Source organism: Pagrus major, chromosome 21 (genome assembly GCF_040436345.1).
Source record: "Pagrus major chromosome 21, Pma_NU_1.0".
NCBI lineage: Eukaryota > Metazoa > Chordata > Actinopteri > Spariformes > Sparidae > Pagrus > Pagrus major.
This window is the reverse complement of record NC_133235.1, coordinates 20,512,634-20,535,298: the sequence shown is the minus strand read 5'-3', so window position 1 is coordinate 20,535,298 and position 22,665 is coordinate 20,512,634. Positions and strand designations below refer to the sequence as shown.

Here is a 22,665-nt window from a genome sequence, read left to right as displayed (position 1 = left end):
TCATAATCCGTTGTGTTGCTGTTTTGATCAACTTTTACGCACCATCTAAAACTAGACATAGACCATTTTCACACGGTGGCCATTTTCTTCTGGCTCAGGGTGGGAAGCTCAAATACTGGGATAATGTTATGCCACTATGTACATTCAGAAATGTATTAAAATTATAAACAGAATAAGAAGAAATAAAAGTTTTGACTATATTTTAAAGAAATTCGTTTAGAGATATCTAGCCGCTAACCAGTTAGCCCTGAGCCACCTTGTACCTCAAAAGGAGATAGTCCGATAGTGAACAACACCAACACTCCCTGGTGGTCCGAGCCCCCAGTGCAGGCAGCTAATAGGAGCACTAGCTGCACGTTTAGCTAACTAGCTAATGGTAGCTACAGTTAGCAGTTACCCATATTTGTTTTGTGTGTTAACTCGACACGTGGCTAATTTTTAGGCCTACATATTGCGTCTTTAAGGCTTTTTGTCAATGGATCAGTTTTAGCATCAATGCCCCGCACAAAACTACTCTTCTTTTGTGGGAGATCTTTTAATGTGCACGCATTATGACCATTTAAAAAAAGTTAACTTAAAATGCTGTTTCATTGCCACCGAACAGTTTCTCATTGTGTTTTCATCCCCTCGGTAGTCTCGGGTCTCGTCCTCATCCTGCGCTCTCCGGCCAGTTCAGAACTGAATGATGGCCTACAGTTATTTATTGAATGGTATCTGTGCTAAAGTGCTCTGCTGCGGACTTGATGAAAGATTATTGATGTTGATTCCTCTCCCTACCACTGTCAGTCCCACGTCGCCTCGGGCAGGAAGGTTCTTCATTGTCTAAAAAATCCGATCTTATCCCGCAGCAGCACCTCCATTAGTTTTCACTGTCAAACAATAAATCTCATTTGCAGCATAACTAATCTTCAGACAAAAAACAGCAGTTGTAAATATCACACATGGCCACTGGTTATTGAGATGCTGATGATTTTGTTGCTGATAGAACAATGTACCCTTGTGGGGTAAACGTTGCAAAATTATTTTTGTTTTATCACGAATGATGAATTACCACCAACTTAATGGGATGTTGGCTTTTTTTTTACTTCTTTCTTTTAGCACCATAAATCCTGACATGACTCTCCGTCTATGCGTAAGCTCCTCTTAACTTGAGCGGAGCACATATGAGAGGATTTTAATTGTGTCACATCTGTGACATGCAGCAGCTTTGTGATGGCACCCAGGCAGGCAGTGTATGGCTCCCGAGTCCCACTAAACATTAGTGACACCTAATCTAAACGATTCAGTAACTACCTGAATATCAACTCACTGTCTGATTGAATGTCTCCCGCAAGACTAGTTTTAGCCCTCGCATTTTTGAGATTTAACTTAAAGGCGTTCATCCACAAGATTGGTTTGGCTTATGATATTCTGTATCGGAAGAACACAATATATAGATTTGTCGTACGCAGAGCCGCACAGCAACACTAAAGATTGCTGGTGTACGTCAGACTGATTACAGGCATTGTAATGAGAAGCATGTTTATATCTATGCATATGCGCTTATATGTGTATTACCTGCTTTTAGACCTTGTAGAAGAATGAATGGTACTCTTTATTAAGAGAAGTTGGTATAAATGGGTTTTCATTTATTTGCTAATACTTTTTACATCAGTTATGAGTCATTAAAGGGGATTTATGTTACAATTTGTTGTGGTTTACATGTATTAATAACTTTTTATTAGCCATATGTGAGCAGATTGTAACGTGACGTGAAAAATGAGACCTTCCATAGTCTCAGTTTCAGTAGTAGCTAACCTTAGTTTAGAAATGGTATCTGCTTACATCAACAACCAGCTTCCAGCACAACATTGGAGTTCCACATAGCCCCTGTAAAAGGAACAAAATTTTGATTTTCACGTGGTAAAAATCACTTTGGCTTGTGTCGGTCCTTGCTATTTCATATTAAAGGGAGTCTATGTAACAATTTGTAGCAATGTATGACGTTTTTATTGGCCATATGTGAACAGAGTATAACGCGACATGAAAAATGAGACCCCCCCCTCACCTCTCTCAGTTGCCTGCAAGCCTGTTGACGGTTGTTCAAGTTGTTTAATGCTGGTGCACTGTGGATTTCTTTGTGAAGGACTTCAGATTTTAGGTATCCGTCCAAAGGATGTGACTTTATGCACGAGAGCGACAGTAGCTAATGTTAGCTTAGAAATAGAGTCCGCTAACATAAACAAAGAGCTGGCTTCCAGCACAACACAAAAGCTCGGCCCTAAAGTCCCTTTAATCACAACAAAGTTTCGATTTCCGCGTTCCCCGCTACCTGGACGATGCTTTTTTATTTCAATTTCATGAAATCCGTTTCAATAAAAGATTACATTTCACATACAGGTGGTGAGCCCCGTCTCTAGGCCTCATTCACCAGCCAAATTACATCTTGGCACAAGAAGCAAGCTGCATGCTTATTGGCTCACTGACACGGATGAAATTAAACCCTTAGGTATTGAAATTTGGTATCGGATGACAAGAAATTTTTTGATACTCAATAGTATTGAGACAGCATGGTTGGTGCCATAAAAGTATCGAAGTTTGATACCCAGCCCTAGTTAATCCTAGCAGTTTCATATCAGTGCAGTGTTTATCTTCTATCTAATAAGGGGATTGATTTGGGTCCCGATCGTGATCCAGAAAGTGATTTTTCACATCCTGAGAAAGTTGTTTTTATTCATGGCTTACAACTGATCCATAAAGAATTTATGATTTATTAACCATTAATAAAGACATTTGTTACAATGAATAACCCATTCATAAGGGCCTAATTAAAAAGCGGCACAGAATGCATTAAAAGTGGAAGTCGGATCCGGCTTGGCTGCGGTCACATCCGGGATCATAAATTTGTGCATCGTGGCTGATCTCTGCAGTCAGCATATTGGAGGGGAGTTGTTCTTTTAATTAGCACCCGGGAGTTGTTGTGTTTTGCACGTCACCTCTAATTGCTTGGCGTGTTCGTGATAGAAAACACCGCAGACCATTTGGACGGATACTGTGGGGGGAGGTCCAGCAGCTAACTTTACCCTCATCTTCTCCTGGCACACACACTCACGGCGAAACACACACACACACGCACAGACACCAGTTCTCATTTGGGGGAGATGTCCTGGAGCGTGGACGGATGTGGACGGCTATCCCTCACTGACGCGGGCCTCTCACTGTCACCCTCTGTAGGCTCCGCGCCGCCCTCGGCCACAGGCAGGTAATAGCTCTGATGAGAGCCCTCCACTTTGTTTCAGAAATAATTTGCCACTCCTGCCGCCTGCAGGGGCTGCGTGGTAATAAAAATGAATCACACCGCTAACCTCTCCAAACCTGGCCCCGCTGCCTCTTTTTAACCCCTTGTGCTCCGGTGGTGTCATCACTGCTCCCAAGCTGTTTGTCGCGTTTACAACATCAGTGCGGTGCCCATTCAGTTCCTCTTGCTCTAGTGGCCTCCGTCCCCCCCAAAACACGGAGTTGAGCTTCGGGGCTACTCACAGGTTAGGAGTGCTGGAACGCCAACTCTCAAAAGGGCTTTTAGAATAGCCGGCCTTGCCAGGAGCCCTGGTGGAAGAAGAGTAATTAATTAAGACAAATGAATGACTGGGTCTTCCCATGTCCTCCCTCTCTCTCTCCCTTTCTCTCTCTCTAAATGAAACCCACAGGTCAGTAATTAGCCCTGTGTGGGAGAAGTGGTACCACAGTCACTAATTGCCCACATGCCACCGGGTTTTCGGAGCCAGGTAGAGGAAGGACTGATTCATAATGGCACAGGTCTACTCAACTGTGCAATTTAGTTGTAATATTGTTAGCGTTACAAAATCTGCCTGATGAAGAGAAAAGGAATCGGAGACGGGGTCCCTTTTTTTTGAAAATGTGCTCGTACGTGGAGCAGGCTGCATGCATAAGCAGGGCATGTGTTATCATCCCCTCAGCTTTGTGTGAGAGGCGAGGGTTCAGCAGGGGTTAACAGCATGAGCATTTAAGGGTGTTAGTCTTGCTGGCACAAAAACACAGCCACTCCATCACGAGGAGTCTGACAACCTCATTAATGTCACAATATATTCAACTCGTCCCCTCTGCCTGCCCCACGGCACCCAGATGCTCTCCTGTTGGCCTCTCTATAGAGCTCGACACAACAACCTTTTGAATTCTGCTCATCTGTTCAGACGGGAGTGAAGAGGAAAGTGGCATCTATTCCACTTGTAAAAATATTTGTCTTAATTCTTTAGCAGCTGTTACTCTCAGAGCCCTATGTACTACACTGTACCCGCTGGACCGTGGGGGGGCCTTATTTAGCACTTTTTGCTGCGGCGTTTACTGTGTCGCTCCTTCATTTCTCGCCCTTAGCAACCTTTGATGCTTTGGGGCCCAGCTTTCTCTCCCCGTTGTGTGTGCGCTCTCTTTTTTTTTTTTTTCCATCTCTGTCGTTTCCCTCCGAGCCCCCTCTCTGTCTTTCTGCTGCTGTCCCTCTTCCTCACTTTCTCTCTGTCTCTTCCCTCCCCTCGGTTTGTGGAAGTGAAGCTGCTGGCTGCATGGGAATCGGTCCCATACAAGTCGCCCACCCCCACTGTGAGGTCTGTTCAGGCTGGTCAAACCCCAAGCCCTCCCTCCACCACCACCATTTCTCCCCTTCACTGCGTCTATTTGATGTGTCCGCAGTGAATTTGGATCCTCGGGGAGGAGTAGGAGGAGCCGGAGAAGCTTTGATTGTTTAGGAGGACTCAGTATGTGTTTGAAAGATGGTTCGAGTGGTGGGACGGACATCCTCCTCTTCCTATGGACCAATGCACCTTTATTGCAGGCAGTCAGATTGGTCATTCTGTGGCGACTCCGCCGCTGGCTCCACCCCCGCCGTCTCAGTTTCCCTTCCCTTCCTTATAAATTCCCCTTCGCCTTTGTCTTTCAGGCTTGACTAATTATCCTTGTTTGTCCCTCTTTATTTGAATTCAGTCATGTGTTCTTGACTCCGTGGGCTGGGTTTAGGAGAATCATTCCGCCATTTGCCACTTAATTAAGTCAGGGTCAGGATCCATTGCTCAACGGAGAGCTGAAAGGACAGAGCTCTAATAGAATTATAAAAGAGGCCTTTCTCTACTGTTAAGGCTGCCTTTATCTAGGTGGGCTCTGCGTGGGCAAATGAAAGGGGACACCAGCTCTGGACAGGAGCCCATTTCCACTTTGGTCTCTGTGAGCATTTTGATGTTTGCCCCAAGATTTCTTAGCGATAGAAAGTTGAACAGTGATCATCGGCTGTAAGATAATGGAGGGAGTTTGTGGCGAAGCAAACAGCTCTTGTTTTCAGTTAAAAGAGACACAGGCATTTTTATTGGGAACCTTAAACTCCCCTCTGTCCCCTCAGCAACAGAGAAATTTAGAACAAGTATGTGCTCAAGCAAGGGTGGGGAAATTGGTGTCTGTTTGCCTGGATTGTGTGTGTGTGTGTGTGTGTGTGTGTGTGTGTGTGTGTGTGTGTGTGTGTGTGTGTGTGTGTGTGTGTGTGTAAGAGTAACCATCAGTTCAATTTCCCAAATATCCCCTCATGCTGTGAAAATTCACTCTCCTTTCCCTCTCCACCTCCCCTCCCTCTCCGTCCAGGCGCTTTGACATGCTAAATCTGCTGATTTTATTTTTCTTCCTCCTGTGGTGAGGAAGTGTCCTTTTCAAGGGTCTCAAGTTTTCCCCCTGACTGTCTAAACCCTACCTCTGTTTGGATTGTTTTTCTATTTCAAACAAAAGACAGAGGCGGGATTACCATTTCACTTCCTTTCACACTCTGTCTTTCAAGTGGCAGCAGCTTAGGAATTTTTTAAAAAACCACTGCCTCGCCGCTTTGGCTTTTTTTTCCCCCTCTCTCTTAAAGTCGACCGTGTAAAGAGAACTGTGGTTGAATTGAGAGCTCAGCATCAGCAGCGAGTGAGGCCTTTTTCCTGCAGGTCCTCGGGGCTGATTTCGTAGCGGAGGATAACAAAGTGTCCTCAGGGCTCCTTTCTGAGATGTTGACGTCTTCTTAATGGCTCTCCTCAGCCTTTTTGTTTCACATCTTGGTGCTAACTTTCTGCCTCATTTAGCTCATATCAATTCACTGGGCTCTACCGATTCAGCATCTCATTCATGATCTGGCTTTCTGAAACAAACTTTGGACAACAGCTCTCAGTTTTTAAGCATGCTCAGATTCTTGTTTAAAGTTGTAGATTTTTTTTTTTTTTTTTGCCTTGAGGATTACAGTTGCTTGTTAGAGTTTTCTGACATACTTTTTCCTCCTGTATTCAAAGAGTTCACCGGAAATAAGAGGGGAGGGCAGGACGGCCCCTTCCTGTTCTGAGCAGTCCACTGGCTCTAAGGCCAATTGATTTGCTAACAGGCTTGTCCACACATAATGACTGAGTAGGGATTGATGGAGGTCTTACACCATAAAACTCTGAGCCACTGCAATTGCCTGCCATTAGGGCTGTATTGTTGCCCACATAATACCTTCATCCTAAAGAAAAGATTTTCTTATGGTTTAGTGGGGTAAAGGACTTTCTCCTCTGCATTTTCTCTGAGGTCTCAACAGAAATGTACCCATATGCTTATAGGCGCAATAGCTTTAAGACTATTTTAACATATGGGTTCAGTTGCTTTACGAGCTCCTGGTGGTGTTTTGCAGTTAATCATTCTGTGCTTGGTCTCTGATAAAGACATGTACCTCTTTCATCACATCCTTAACTCCTGTAGTTTGGGCCGGTGCCAGGCTCCTCTGTGCAAGACAGACTGCTCTGTGAAGTGAGCCTGGCAGCTGACATATGAGTCTGAAAATGGCTGCTGTCTGTGGTAAGTTGGCAGCCTTGACACCTAGCCGCTAAGGTCGTAATAAAGGAGAGTGACTAATGTTGAAGCGGTTACTATTGTTAAAACTGCTGCTGTAATTGAAAATTGGCTATGTGGGGATATACTCCGGGTCAGTTCAAACTAATTACAAAAGAGCATATTTTCTCTAGTGGATAGTTTCTGGGTTTACTAAAGCAGGATTTGAGAATCTAGAATAACCAGGACGTTGTTTCAGGAATGACATGTTGCCGTTTTTTTAAAGGATAAGGCAGGCAAAATGCTCTATTTTTCTTATTCTTAACAAACCCATTAAAAGACCAAACCAACAATGAGTAGCCAAAGCTTGATGTAGCTAATTCTGTGCCTTATTCAGACCCTTATTGTTGTCCAAAAACTATTAAAAACACATCAGTGAGTCACACTGTTGGACTGAGTCACATGTTCTTTCATTATGAAGAACCTGGCCATTGTATTTTATATAAGTTAAACCCACAAGCAACGTTCTGCTGCTGTAAATTCACTAAGGTACCAAATGTGTATTCATCCGCAGCTAAAAATAGTCTCCATCAAATACACTATTTACTCCTGTTTGATCAACGTTTGGTAAAAAACTACAGTGCCCAGATGTTTTAAGAAATCACTAACCAACTTAATGATATATGTACATTCGTTGAAATATTGGTACCTATTGTTAAGAATATTTGAAACGGTCTAGATACTCATTTTTCACAGTATCGATACCCCAGTACTGGCTGCATAATTTTACAGAAAAATGTACTTGGATGCTGTTGCACAGTTACACAAGCCTTGTTTTATTCATCTCTTAAGAAAAATCTTAAATTTTAATGGTATTGAATATCAATATTTTTCAAGGTATTGTATTGATGTTTGACAATTTCAGCATCATTACAACCCTATTGTACCCGACCTCAAGCATTTTTTCTGGCCTCAATATTGCCTGTTGTGTTTAAAAGAGTTTTAGTTTCATAAGAATATCAATAGATATACGCTTTTTTTTTTTTTTTTACTTTTATTTAAGATTGTGGTTGTCTGCTTTTATTTTGAAAAATATTTTGAAATTTTTTTTTTACATTTAAATGTAATTGTCTGAATATTAGCAATTAAAAGTTCATTGCTCTTTGATAGGGTGTACCTACATTACTTTGCTATGGTATTATCATTATATCAAAATGTTCTTAAAATGAAAATAATATTGTTTAGTGCAAGTATATCTGCGACAATAAAGTAGTGAATCATGACAGGCCTAGTCAAAAATACTATTTTTGTAATTTTGGTGAACTAACCCTTTAATATACAAACAAATATAATATGTAATGTGCAGATGTGATGTTCCATTGCTCATCTGAAAGGTTGATTTTGGTAATTAAGTTGTATTGTTTGAGTTTGTTGTCACTGTGATTGTGATGAAATAGAACTGAAGTGAATTAGATTGTCAGTTTCTACTTGCTGCTGAGCCTCGGCCCGTTGATAGCGAGTCCCACGAGAGCCTTGTCACTCCAGCCGGCGTTGCCGATTCAACTTATCCGTGCAAACCTTCTCCTCTCTGTCACTCACCCACAAATCCAAACAACAGCCTCTTTCTGCTCCCCTTATCACACGGGCTGACAGGGTCACGGGGTTAGTGCCACACTGGGCATGCTCAGTCATTCACATATTGATATTGATTTTTTTTCTTTCTTATTTGGACAGTTTGTATGTGGGCAGAGAATGAAATGGGAGGTCAAGATGTAGAGCAATAGATAGAATTCTGGCCCGGCGATAGAGGATGGAGCCTTCCCTCGGTCTCTATTCTCTGCTGCAGGCTGCCGGAGTGAAGGAGCCCCGCGTCCCACCGTCCCTCTCTGGCTGCCATTCAGCCCCATCGATCTGACTCAGGGCCCAGCCTCCCCAAGGGAGACCGGGGCTCGGAGACACACTGCCTCTTTTGTGGAGGGGATCCACCAGTTCAGACTGACAGCCGACAGCGCTGATAAAAATACATCCCCCTCCTTCCTGTATTGTCCGCAGCAGACATGCTGTTCAAGATGTGTAACCTTTAGAAAGCTGGCCAGGCTCTAACCGTCTTGCTGTCGACCGTAATCACTAGAAAGTGGAATATTGCCCAGAGCGTCATACCCTTTGGCATTCTCTCATCTCTGCAGCCAATCTCACTGTATTATTTCCCACTGTGGAGGTGGAGGCTAGTGGCTTTCCTGGGCTCTAATAATTTTCAAATGTCACTTTACACCAGTGAGTCTCTTAGGCCAATTACTGTAATGCTTCCCTTGTGTGTCTACGTTCTACATTTTCACACAGTTCTGTCTTCAAATCGCTGCCTCTGAATTATGAGTTATGCACTTAAAAGTTCTTAACTTAGGTGCTAAATTGCTCATAACATGTTCGCCGTGTTTCACCCCGCCTGACCTGTAGCGTCCCTGTCATTTCCTTCTCTCCAGGGAGGAGAAGGAGCGCTGGATCCGAGCCAAGTACGAGCAGAAGCTGTTCCTGGTGGGACTGCCCCAGTCGGACGTGCCCCTGGGGCAGCAGCTGCTTCGGGCGGTGGTGGAGGACGACCTGAGGTTGGTGGTGGTGCTGCTGGCCCACGGCACCAAGGAGGAGGTTAACGAGACCTACGGGGACGGAGACGGACGCACAGCTCTGCACCTCTCCTGCGCAATGGCCAACGTGGTCATCACACAGCTGCTCATCTGGGTGAGTTGGGTCAAACATCGTTATTGTAGGCATTTAGTGTTCGGGCAAGTCCCCTCCCAGACACCAAGTGTCTAAAAATGTACATGATTTAGATTTTTACTTTTCAGTGTTAGCTGTTCGTTTTATTTTCTTGCAAGTTTTATTTAAAAGGTTCAGTTCCCTCAGGGAAATTCCTCTGGGAATCAGTAATTGCCTACAAACTCCGCACAACTAACTAAACTAACCAAAATAATTGTCTCAGCTACAATTAGTATTTGATTACACACTTCTTTCCAAGAAACACCCTTCAGTCTACCCATAAAATAAAGTGGAATATTGATTTCCCAACATGGTGATTTAAATGCTATTTAAAAACCCTCTCTTCACTGATTCAAATAAATTCCAGTGAAGAAATGCTGAATCCATGTTATTTTCTTGGCCCACACCGTAGTCTATTTTAAGGAAAAAACACATTTTAAGTGTGGAAGTGTGAGGTTGCTAAAACTAAAAATTTCAAATAGAGCTACTGGAATGGTAACTACAACTGTGAAAATACTTTTTTAGGGTAATTCAAGGAGATGTAATGTTAATGAACACATGAAAATAAGTAATCGGAGGACAAAGCAAACACAGCAGATCTCAGCAATGGTCATTCAGAAAAGGGACGGGAGGGGTGCAAAGTACTTTTGCAAATAAAAAGGGAGAGAATAAGTACAACATAGACAAAGTAGCACATGTTATTTAAAACAGCATAGTAGGAATCTTTCTAGCAATTTCCCCAAAATATGTAAAATCTTACACCTGACCTGTCGTTCTTACCTGTCGTGTTCTCCCACAGTACGGTGTGGACGTGAAGAGTCGAGAGGCTCGTGGCCAGACCCCGCTGTCCTACGCTCGGCGAGCCGGCAGCCAGGAGTGCGCGGACATCTTACTTCAGCACGGTTGCCCCAACGATACGAGCAGCCTGACGTCCGTGGCCACGCCCAACATGAGCCGCCGCAACCCCAATCCCAACATCAACAACAACAACGCCCAGTGTGAGCTCAACCGCAGTATCAGCATCATGTAGGAGCCGGAGAGCAGCCGCAGACAAACACGCAAAACCCCGAACCCACCCCTGTCTCTCTTCCCAGTACTTCCTCCTCTATTTCACACTGTGTAACCCAGAATCGGTACCAACGGAGCAATATCAGGAGGGATGGACTCATTGTTGATATTCCACTACGCCGAAAGAAGAAGTGGGTGTTTGGGGTTCGGACATTGTACATTGTTTTATATGATTATTTGTTTCTTGTTTTGTTTGTTGAATTCATTCAATCTTGGTCTGAAACGATCATGATCAGCTTTAAGCTTTTTTTCTTTTTGTTTTTTAAGCGTCAACCAAACAAATGACTTACTTTGGCATTCATACCTACCCTACGAAAAGCATTTCCTTAATGCTTGAACATTTCCTTTTATGTCTTCCCCCTCCGCGACACGAACTGATTTTATAATGAACGTGAATGAGAAACTTCCCTCAAATTTTCCAAGCCGAGGCGTAATAACATAAAACTGTGAGGAATAGTTTTACAAGTGACAAAACAATGATGTGGGAAAGAAACTAAATCTTCCATGATATCAGTGGCTGTTGCAGCTTTAGTAATGATGCATGTCTCCAACACAGCTATCAAACTCTTGACATATTATTCATATACAAAGGCAAAGCAATTACGGTTGAAGAGTCCAAATGATTTAGATACTTAATTCACAGGAAAATGGGTTCGGATCATCATAAAGGAGTTGATTGCACAATTCCTTTTCGGGTGAAAGTGAATCATTTCCTTTTGCCACCCTTATCGTGATCCTCCAGTAAAAGTGTCCATGACTATAAAGGAATTAAGGGGCTTAATGTTTTATGACCATTGAGCCACATGGTTTTGTAAGCGTGCCTCTTCAATCAGAATTCATTCAGATTCAAAGGTTTGATTGAAACAGGTAAATTGTACCATTATGATGTCTTTGTTGGAGTAATCCTCCGATTGACCAGATTGTCTTGATAATTGTTTGACCCAGATTCACACGATTTTCAAACCGTGAGCGTACTGGAATATCTCTTCACCCTCCTGTGGCCAAAAGCTGTACAATTGGTACTCTTGAGAGTATTTCCTCTTTTGTTGCTGTGAAATACAAATATGGTGCTGTGTGTGTGTGTGTGCATCCATACATAACCGTGTGCTTTACGTCTTCGTCTTTAACCGTGTGCAGCAGCAGAGAGCGACTGGGCATTTCTGTTCGTTAACAATGGAGAAAGGACACTGGAGAGAAGAGACCTACAGTGAATAATTTTGGGACATAACTGTGTTTCAATGTACAGACATCTGTAAAAAAAAGTAGTTCTTGTTCCTTCACCTCGTTCCTTATAAGAATTGACTCTGACTTTTAGAGTTTAAAAAAAAAAACAACCTTTTCCTTAAACCTTCCCCCATCCTGAGAACCTGTCAGTCTAAAAGCAGGGCGTTAACAAAATACATTCAAGTGAGAGTGACATTTAGGGATTAAAATGAGCGAGGCAGCTCATTAGAGGGAACATTATTGGTTTGACTCTCTTTGCATTAACACAAATGTACAGTATTCCTCCGACATGATAAGCCAATTCATTTATAGTAATAAGGACTTGGTTAAGAAATGAATACAGGTGGAGTTGGCACAATGTCTACAGTGTTTTATCCCTTTTACTCAACTGCCATTTTTAAGGTTTTAAACCGTTTTATTTTATGAGTTTACAAAGGCAGGATGTATATGTTTACAGAGCAAGTTTTTAACTTGGTACCTTATATCTTCATGATTCTGTTGTTGCTTTACAGTATTCCTGTTGTCAGAGCCCACGGCGAATGAATATGTGGTCAAAAGAGGATGTTTGTTAATCCAGGAGAGTGATATTGTAAGGGATTAGTTTGACATTTATGGGAAATATTTGCTTTCTTGATCAGAGGTTTGATCAGACGATCGATACCACTCTCATCTTCTGAGTGTTTAGTTTCAATCAAAATTAAAAGAACACGTTTATGTTTTAAAGTTTTATTCACCCTACATTTAGTCACATTCTCCGAATTCACACTTTTAACTAAAATTACTGATTTCATGAAGCTTGAAGTTTGTCGGAAATGTTTAAGATAATGAAAGTACTCAACTCAACAAAATATACAGCAAAAGTCTAGTTGTTTCTTAAATTTGAATCCAGAAATGTTACATCTTTATGATTAGCCTATCTGAGCAGTTAGCCTGGTGCGTAAATGTTACATATTATATCTTTAAACCTCCATTTTACTGATACTCAGGCCATTTTAGAGGACTGACATATCATCACTTTTTAAGTTAGTACAGAGAACTTATTGGGAAGCAGTTAAGGATACTGTTAGTACACAGCAAACTAAAAAACAGAGGTTATATTTGTTTTTAGAGGTTTTAATTTGGAAATGTCATGAACATATCATATCTTTACCTACGGAGCTGGAGCCAGGAGGTGATTAGCATAGCCTAGTAAATCGTTCGATTGGTTAGCAAAAAGTTTTACCAGCTAACTCCCTCTTAAAAACACAAATTGTCATTTTTACATTTCTGTTTTTGTATGAATCAAACAAACAGGGTATATTATGTTAATTTATTATCTCATTTCGGCAAAACCGACACTGGAGACACTGTCAAAAGAGTGCAGCTAACTGTGTCCCTCTACTTTTTTAATCTGTATGCTAGTTAAGCTAACCACTTCCTGTCTCTTCAAACTCAGCACACAGACGTGAGAGTGGTATCAATCTTCTTATCTAACACTCAGCAAGAAAGCAAATAGACATTTTTCTCAAAAATGTTGAACAATTTCTTAAAGACATCCCAAAACCGGCCAAAAATTCAACCAGATACCTTCAAAGTTACTTGTACTGTACCCTGGTACTGGCCTTATTTCCGATTTCTACTCGACTTCGACAACTTATTTCAATAACTTAATTTTCAGTGTCCGAGGGGATTACTGAGAGGAGTTTAATGTGTATAGTGGTTACCTGAACCCTCATTTACATTCTGTAGATGCTGAAAAAAGAAACACTAGAAACCTGCCTGTTTTTTCTCCCCAAACACAACGTAAAGTGTACATATTAGCTTAATGCTTTTATCTGAAGACAAGCTCCTCCTAGAGAAACATACTAAACTGGTTTTAGGTCAACAGTCCCCTTGACCCATGAACCATATTTTGATATGTTGTTTTTTGTTTCTCTTTAGGCATATTTTTAAGGTACTTCTGTTTGGTCTCGACATTAACCGACCACCTTTGGTACTTGTGTATAATGATGTACATTTGACATATTTATAATGCAGTATGTAAATATCTTTTTTGTTTTGTTTTGTTTTTGTTCGAGTTAATTTTCCTATTGTAATTCCTTTTACGTTCAGAACGTGAAACAAAGCAAAAGCTAAAGAGTAACATGTTGTATGCTTGGATGCTTGGCTGACTGTTGACCTATTAATAAACACTCAAATAAAACGATGTAGCCTTCCCTGAATTTAGGGAAATCGACACATTTGTCTCGTGTACGTGTTCATTCATCATCCATCACGCTCCTGTCGCCTCTGTACAAACGTTTGGCCAGTGCTTAACTTATGAGGTGAGACTCTTTCAAATTAAAAGTCTCACTATCACTTCAACGAGCCATTTCATGTTCCTCCCTTTTGAATGTTTCCGTCGTCAAACTTCACGGAGGAATTCAATATCACTGGAACAGACTCGGTCCTGTTAATGTGTCAGAGATGACTCGACCAAGCCTGCCTTGAGGTAAGTAAAGAAACCTCTCCACTTCCTGCTTGTGGGACCCCCCCACAGTTGCTGAAAGAGGATTAAGATAAAGAGCCGGGCTTAGTGTCAGGCGGCACAACACCGTGGGGAAAAGTGAAAGGTCTCAGTGTTCAGAGGAGTCAAGCCCTCACTAATCCACTTCTTATTTCCTGCTAATCTTGTCTCAGCATATCTTCATCCCCTTCCTCTCCCTGTTGGCCGGCATTGTTTGCGCTTTATCACCTGGTTTCTCTTTAGTGTTTCCTCTTCCTCCCTCTGCGCTGGAGTGACATGGAGCCACAATGCACCGAGTCACGCTTAAAGGCTCTGAAAACTTATTTCATCAATCAGCTTCCATACTGGTGGTAATGGGGTCCTGCATGAGCACACTGTTCTCTTTTTGGTTATTTCACATGAAATATTTCTGTTTTTCCTTTTCATTTCTCACTATTTTGAAGTGGCCAGGGCTGATTTTGAGAAATGTCATGGCATGTATCACACAAATCAGGATTGAGCAACATTTCAATTATAATCTGATGACAGTTAATTGGATTTTGGTGGCTGTCAACCTTCAAATCTGTAAAATCTTCTTTAACTTTGATTTTTGATTATTTCGTCATGAATATTCAATGCTAAAGATAAAGACTGAGACACAAAGTATGTAACTTGTGCCACTAGGGGTCTCTAAATCAAAACAAAAGTAGTGTGGGATCATGGGAGTTGTTGTCTTCATTGTTAAACAACCACCATCGCTAATGAAATGTTCACAGTCGAGGTAATGTTCCATTCATGTTATGTTTAGTCTCAGTCTCAGACTTCCTTCAACAGTCGCTGACTCTCCCGACAGGAAACCAAATGAAACGTACAGTTACGCCTACCCTAAATTACATATTTCTCTGGGTGTGAACATTGTTGGCATCATTTATGATAACACAACAAAATATACAACAGAGGTCTGTTTCCTCTGTTGTCTGTTGCAACCAAGCAGACTGTTTGCTAGGCTAGGCTAATCACCTCCTGAATGTAACATTTCTACATTCAGAAGTGTTAATGTAGAAATGTTACATCCAGGAGGTGATTAGCCTAGCCTAGCAAACAGCCTGCCTGGTTTAGCAAAAAACTTACACCAGCTAACTCCCTCTCAAAACACAAATTGCCATTTTTATTTGTCTGTTTTTGTATGAATCAAACAAACAGGGTATATTATGTCAATTTAACGCTTTGGAGGTGCTTGTAGGCAGATTTCTGAATTTGAGAGGGAGAGAGACAGGCTAAATGTCCTGACTCTCTCCTGGAAGTTATAGCAACAGGCAACCAAATGAAACACCTTTAATAGAATTACAGACTTCTTTGATTTTTAACATTTAAGATCAGTACAAAACAAAATATATAACAAAAGTCTAGCCACTTACGAGAACTGTCATATCATCAACTTTTAAGTTAACATGGAGAACTTTAGTTGTGCTCTTGTCCCCATGAGAAATATAAGTCCAATATTTACTCACCTTTTAGCTCTATTTTTGGTCTCCACCACCTCCTGAGGAACATATATGGCTGTTTAGCTGCTAAATGCTCCACTATGTTCACCAGCGAAGTCGCTAACTTTCTTAGTCTGCTGTATGGTGCTGGGAAGGTGTTATACAGTGAGTTTTTAGAGCTTTCTTTTCTGCTGGAAACCTGGAAAATGTGTGGACAGAAAACCAAAACAATGCTAAAAAAAAAAAAAGCTCCAAAGGTTCAGGTCTGAGGGGAACTGCAGTGTCAGGTGATAATTCTCTGCCAACAACCTCTTTCATATAAACCTTTAAATGTGATCCATTGTTAATATAATAAATATTGATTATAGCAGCTTTAGTTCTGATGCCAACACTTCAGGGGCTTTAAATGTCAGAATTTTACCACCGTGCTTAAATTAACCCAAACTGAGTCCTACTCATACCAAATCTCTTGAGGAAAAACCACCACAAGAATGTGTCCTGTAATTTATTACCGTGCCTCACGCCCTGGCAGACCTCGGCCACTCGTGTTTGTTGTGCTGAGACTGGAGCGCTTGCTTGCACTGCTGTGTGTTTTGATATTTCATCAGGGCATGCTAAACAGTGAGGAGGGCTCTCTGCCGCCCACCTCTTCTCAGACAAATTGCCTCCAAGATTGCAGAGGTGGGTCTGAGGCTGATGGATGGGTACACAAAGACCTGACGAGACCATATTTGCAAACATTAAATCCATATTTCCATAACATGTAGGAGCTGCTTGGCCACGGGCCACTTTAACAGCCTGTTTAGCAAGCAGTCAGTGAGGTGCCTGCTTGTAACATAAATGTTGCTTTAAGGTGGTTTGTCTTACATATGTGTGTGTCATGATAAGTTTTTTCCTCCTCCCTTCACCCTTTTAACCTCTTTAACCAGTAATTATATCCACTCTTCTCCTTCCTTCTCCTCCCCCCAAGACCTGAACATCCATTCATCAAGTTCAGCTCCATCATGTCTGACCAGTACATCCATGTTGCACCCTGCCCTCTCTGACTGCCCCAAACTCGTGTCTCCATCCTCATCTCCATCTTGCTAATCAGTGGATTTCAGCTCATCCCTTCCTCTCTTTCTCTCCCTCTCTCCTGCTGCCAACCTGGCTGTTTCATACCCACCATGCCATCTTCCTCTTCACCCTCCTCTCTCTCTCTCTCTCTCTCTCCTTTGTCTTACATAAACGCTCTGTTCCCATCGCTCTCTCTCTCCCATTCTCCCCTTCTCCTCTTCCACTCTCTCTTCCTCTCCCCTTCCCCGTTGGCTTTTGCCTGCATTTCTCTGTTAATTTGCCTGAGAATGCATTAGCTGTAATGAAGGCTGAGGGCCGAGGGAATCCTCCAGGGTTCCATTAATCATCCCCCCTCAGACAGGCAACCTTGATTACAAGTGGCAAGAAATTCATTAGAGCTGGGCCTCTGACAACTCTTATCTCCGCCACTAGATCTGACTCATTAGGCAGCCAAATTAAAGCTATGATGGCCCTGATGAAACTCATCGCTTGTTTATCTTGTGCGATTTGATGCATCTGCCCATACATCACTGTAGCCACGACCGTCCGGACCCTCCCATGAAGTCAGGCCTCCAGTCGGCGTTGAGCAGCCTGCACTCACACAACCAGCAAGTAATGATATCCCTCTCTTCCCTCTCTCTCTCTCTCTCTCTCCAGGTGGGGAATGTGGAAATGGTTTAATGTCTTTGCTGGAGAGAACTTCTGATATTTCAATTTACGATTCAAGGAGCAGAATGGCAGAATGATACAGATACTGTCTTCAGATGTAGCTTTAATTGAATAAGGTACATAAAGGAATAACAAATTCACAAATAAAGTGATGAGATATTAATTTTTGAGTGTTTTGGATAAAAAAAAAAACCTACGAGATGTTGCTGGTGATTATTCTTTCCTGCACACACCAGCGGAGAAACTCTCCTCACAGCATCCTGATAATAACAACCATCATGAACTTAGTGTCTGAGCTGTGTCATGGCTCCTCATCGTCACCTCTCCACCGTGCAGCTCATGGGCACCGAAATAGCTGTTGCACTCTGGCACGGCGTCGTGGAATTGACCGCCTATATTAGTCAGCTCTTGGGCCATAATAAAACTTCCACTGCTCCCTCTCACACGATCTCATCACTCCTTGAATCCCCATCCAAGTGTCACAGTCTTGATGTATGAGGTGGACAGTGGAATAAACTTTACTACTCATGGGTTGCCCAGGTCATGATATGTCTATTTGTGCTCTGAGGTCAAAGTGAGATAGAGTCATGTTCGAGTGTGTGCGTCCATGAGCGAGATAATAATCTGTTTCCTGCTGTATTGAAGAAGGTTTATTAAAAACACTCTCGTCCAAAACCTATATTTGGGCGAAATACTGATTAAGAAAAGGGCTGACTAATTTTATGAAATATTAACACTACTAAAATATGTGAAGAATCTCGCCCTATCATCACACTTCAACAGGTTAAACATGGCTCGAGGCTCGAGTCTATTTTGGAAACGTTTTTTTTTTTAAAAATCACTTTTTCTCATCTGAGCTGAAGTGAAATTATTCCAACATGAGCCTTTTCTGGAAACACTTCAGAGAAACCATGTATATGAAAGTTTGCATAAAACATCAAGCCTGGTTTTCCTCTTTCCTGTAACTGGATAGTTATGTGGCCAGACATTATTTTAGTTGCAGATTATTTAAATAGTGCAGCTCTGTAATTTTTACATTGCCATGTAAGTTTCCATGTTTGGTCTGAGTGAGCAGGCAGCTGCATTTTAATTACTAATGTCACTAAAAACAAAACTATAGGAAATGATTTAATTTATCTGGTAAAGGCTTTTATTCCTGCACAAAACTGTCTTGTTTGGAAGTCTCTTTTACAATCGTGTTAAACCCCACCAAATATTCTCCCTTTGGATCATTCAAAACCTCATTTTAATAGTTTTGTAAGAATTCTCAACAGGTATCTATATTTTTGAGTAAATATCAAATCTCTCTAGAAAATGACATTATTTAAGAAAAGCCTTGTATTCATCGTGTGATTATGCCACAGAAACATTATCTTTTTAGCTGGATTTTAAACCTCTTATTAATTTTTTACTTCATGCTGGGATTTCTTTTTTACATGAGAGTCAGTGTTTAATTGTTTTTACCTAAATAAAAATGTCCATCTGTCAGGTTAGTGAGGGGCTGCCTACTGTTAGGTTCCCTCTCTGCAGTGACTGATGGATAAGTTCATTACAGGGTGTTGAATGTCTGCAGTCTAATGAGGATCAATCAGTCCACTTGAGACAACGTGGCTTCCTAAAGAGGAATCAATCACTGCTGGTATTAAAAAAAGAAGACCTACCATTTACATTTAATGTTTGATAATAATAATAATAATAATAATAATAATAATAATAATAATAATAATAATAATGATAATTTGTGACTAAAATTCACAAATGTGTGAATGAATCTTCGGGTTGCAACGCTGATGCTCTGAAACACCAACACTTTTTAGGTGAAAGCCTTCATGAATTCAGAAATTGTGTATAAATATTGTCATGAAATTGAAAATGATTTCTTCAGGATAAAAACAAAAACGTGATGGTTTTTATTTTAAATGTGTTAAATAATATAAAAACAGCCACCTAACTGCATTCTGTGCTATGAGGGAACGCTTGTTATTCAAGATTAATCGCCATATTTAAACACTTTAGGCCACATTTCTCATTTTTGCGAAATAAAAACAATTCCTAGAGATGTTTTTCGCCACCATGTGAACACTGTTCCTCTGCTCCCTGCACAATAATGATTCAGTGTGGATTCCAACTTTTCGTATAAAGCGATTTATTAGGTCAATATACTTTACAGGTGTCCCTTGTTTGGTCATTATTTCCTTCACATCTTTTTTCTTTTTTATTCTTTTTTTGCACAAATAGCTGTCAAAGGTGGATCCTACAGCCGCCAAACAAAAAAAAAATGTAAAAATTCTTTACATGCAAATGTGGTCAACAAATCGTACGAAACACAAAACGAAAAAATTCACCAAATGAGGACATGCACATAACCAACAGAACAGTTTGGCCCTACATATAAATACTTAAAAAATCTTTACAGTCTCATCTCATAGTGCCCATTTGTACCATTTTTTAACCCATTTATATTTACATATTCACAGAACAATAAATAAAAATGACAGCAATATTGCCAAATAATTGATCTTCCTCTCTGCTCAGTCTCACCTCTCAGACAAAATAATCGAATCCTCCTTTTTGTGCTTCATGCGTTCAACAAATCAGCGGAACATAGAGTCAATGTAAGTGTTTCTTTTATCATTAGTATTTGTGGGGTTTTTCATGGCCTGGTCCCTTGTTCTATTTGTTGGTGCTGACTCCTCACAGCAAACCTGTTGACGTGCACCGGGATGGGGACCACAATTTTGGGATTTCTCACCGGTTCTCCTGACCGGTTGTTAACGTTGCCGGCTTTGATCCGTTTCCATTTGGCCCTGCGGTTCTGAAACCAGATCTTCACCTGCACCTCGCTCAGTTTGAGTGCGTGCGCGATCTGGGAGCGTTCAGTCAGAGAAAGGTACTTTTTACAGTGAAACTCCTTTTCAAGTTCGAGCAGCTGCTCGCTGGTAAAAGCTGTTCGTCTCCTCCGGCTCTTCCCCGCCGAGCTGCCGGTCGGTAGCGCCTCCTGCGAGCCGGTTTTTAGTTTGCTCTTCTGGGACAGGGAGCCACAGTTGTTCCCGTCCGAGAAACTTTCGTTCTCGCTGTCCGCGGAGCTGTCCTCCCGGTCGCTGCACACCGTGTCTGCCGATTTTAGGTCCAGCTTCTCGTCGTCTGAGCTGTACAGTTTGGTCTCACCTTGAAAATGCGAAGAAAGAACAAACACACGTTGAGTCACTTCATGAGTCTGTGTTGCCAAAAAGGACCATTACGCAATGTCTCACGACAATACACATCAGTCATTGTCTTTTTTTAAAGGAGGCTGATAAAGTTAATAGCCAAGAAATAAGTGCTGAAAATGTTTCGCACGAGTAGAAACATTAACTGATCTCATGTTGGGCCTTACAGCTGTGAACATTGAGTTGTTCTCTAAGTTTTTACGCGTCTTGCTGCGTTTTTGGCAACTTAATTCAGGTCTGCCTACAAAATACTTCTACTAAAGTTTTTTAAAATGTGGCTCAGCATTTATCAGTGAAGAACAATTCAGGAATAATTTCTATGACTGTTCTTTGAAATGTTTAGCTCAAATATAATCAGGTTGCATCCCCAAGAATTTCGACTATAACAAATGCTGCATTATTAATATTTCGTTGACAAAACTGATGTAAGATGGCTTCTACTTTCAATTTGAGAGCATTTCTGACACCAAACACAACCGATCTCTATTTTAACCCGTTTTACGCACGGTGGCCACTTTTTACGCAGCAGCCTTGAGTTGTGGATTTGATCAAATATCATGAAAAAAGTAACGAGGCCCAGCTCACCTGATATTGTCTGAAAAGTTTCCGAGAAGTTGAGCAGCTCGGAGCCCTTGTCCCGGCTGTGCAGCTCCTCGGAGTGCGGACTCTCCTGCCTCCTCGCTCCGGGATCGGCGGCGCTCAGACGGGGACCCGGGAGCTCTTGTGGCGGGTAGAAACTGTCCGGAGGGTCGGAGAAACTCGGCATCGTCGTGGTGAGCGCGACCATGGACGGCACCCCCTGTCCCAAACTGGCACAGAACGTGTTCGTGAGGCGTCCCGCAAAAGAAGCCAAAGGTGCGAGTGGAGGTATACCAGACGATAAAGGAGAGTGGGATAAAGCTTGTGGGATAACCAAAGGTCTGTACGGCATGAACATGGGGTAGCCCGTGTAGAGCAGGTGTCCCGGTCTGGGCTGAGGGGTCCCTATGAGGGAATCGATTGAGAACGCCGTCCCCTGGCCGCCTGGTCGCTGCATCTTCGCAGGCAAACACTTTTATTTTGGTGGAAACTTGGAAAGCAGGTGTCCTCTCTCCTCTCCTCTCCTCTCCTCCTTTCGAGCGACGCGCAAAAACTTTCAGTGCAAAGACGACTTGGCGAATTGAAAGTAGATCCTCTCCCTCTGCGTTGTCATCCCGCACTGGAGTGGACGTTTCTCCGGATCTCTTCCCCTCTATAAGCGTCAGTCAGCCGGGTCGCTTTGTTGTGTGCCCCGCCGCTACCTTTTCCCTCTTATTTGTCACACACTGAGACATAAACACACGCTCTCTCTATCTATCTACCTCTCCCCTTTTCTGCAACTCCTCCCTCCGTGCGCCGTGTGTGTGTGCGCGCAGAGAGAGAGGGAGAGGGAGAGGGCGAGAGCGCATTGGTTATCATCTGCAATACAAGAGGAATGAAAAGGGGGTGTTTCCCTGGGGGCTCATCCATCTTCCTCAAATTACGCTTCATTTCCTTATTCAGCCTCTGACTTTTTGGCCGTCTTGAGAGGCGGTAGTTTCCCAGTGGAGACCAAATAGACGGGTCGCACCCCCGCCTCCCCCCCTCCAAGCCCTCCTCCTCCTTTTGCCAGGTTCACCATTGACTGCAAAACGGTGTGAGAGACTGCTCCAGTCCTTCCCCTTCTATAATCGTTGACCACACCAACCCAATCAGCTATTATTAATTTTGATTGATGATAAGTAATTACTCTGGATGCAAGGGACAGCGTAAAACAACGGTGGCTTTTGTTGGAATATTGGGGCCGATGGGCATCAGAGTCAGGAGGGAGGAGGAGAGGCAGATGTTTCTGCGCTCTCTGTCCCATTCAGCGCGGCCAAAAACAAAGCAGGAAAAGAAGTGCTGCAACAATTGTTCCCCGGAGAGAGATCCT

General features: G+C 42.3%; 2 protein-coding genes across 2 annotated transcripts in view; one reads left to right on the top strand and one right to left on the bottom strand.

Annotated features, from left to right (window-relative positions):
- agap3 (ArfGAP with GTPase domain, ankyrin repeat and PH domain 3) overlaps positions 1 to 14,068 on the top strand; it is a 130,506-nt gene extending 116,438 nt beyond the window's left edge. The window contains exons 17-18 of the mRNA XM_073491262.1: positions 9,288 to 9,543; positions 10,361 to 14,068. Of these exons, the coding sequence (XP_073347363.1) occupies positions 9,288 to 9,543; positions 10,361 to 10,591 (487 nt within the window). The 3' untranslated portion in view covers positions 10,592 to 14,068. The remainder of the gene's footprint in view (positions 1 to 9,287; positions 9,544 to 10,360) is intronic.
- Positions 14,069 to 19,963: 5,895 nt separating this feature from the next.
- gbx1 (gastrulation brain homeobox 1) lies at positions 19,964 to 21,771 on the bottom strand. Its single transcript, XM_073491921.1, has 2 exons — positions 21,321 to 21,771; positions 19,964 to 20,694 (listed from the first exon to the last, which is right to left on the bottom strand). Exons 1-2 carry the CDS (start codon positions 21,769 to 21,771, stop codon positions 20,180 to 20,182), a joined length of 966 nt encoding a protein of 321 aa, XP_073348022.1. The 3' UTR covers positions 19,964 to 20,179.
- Between the last annotated feature and the right edge of the window lie 894 nt (positions 21,772 to 22,665).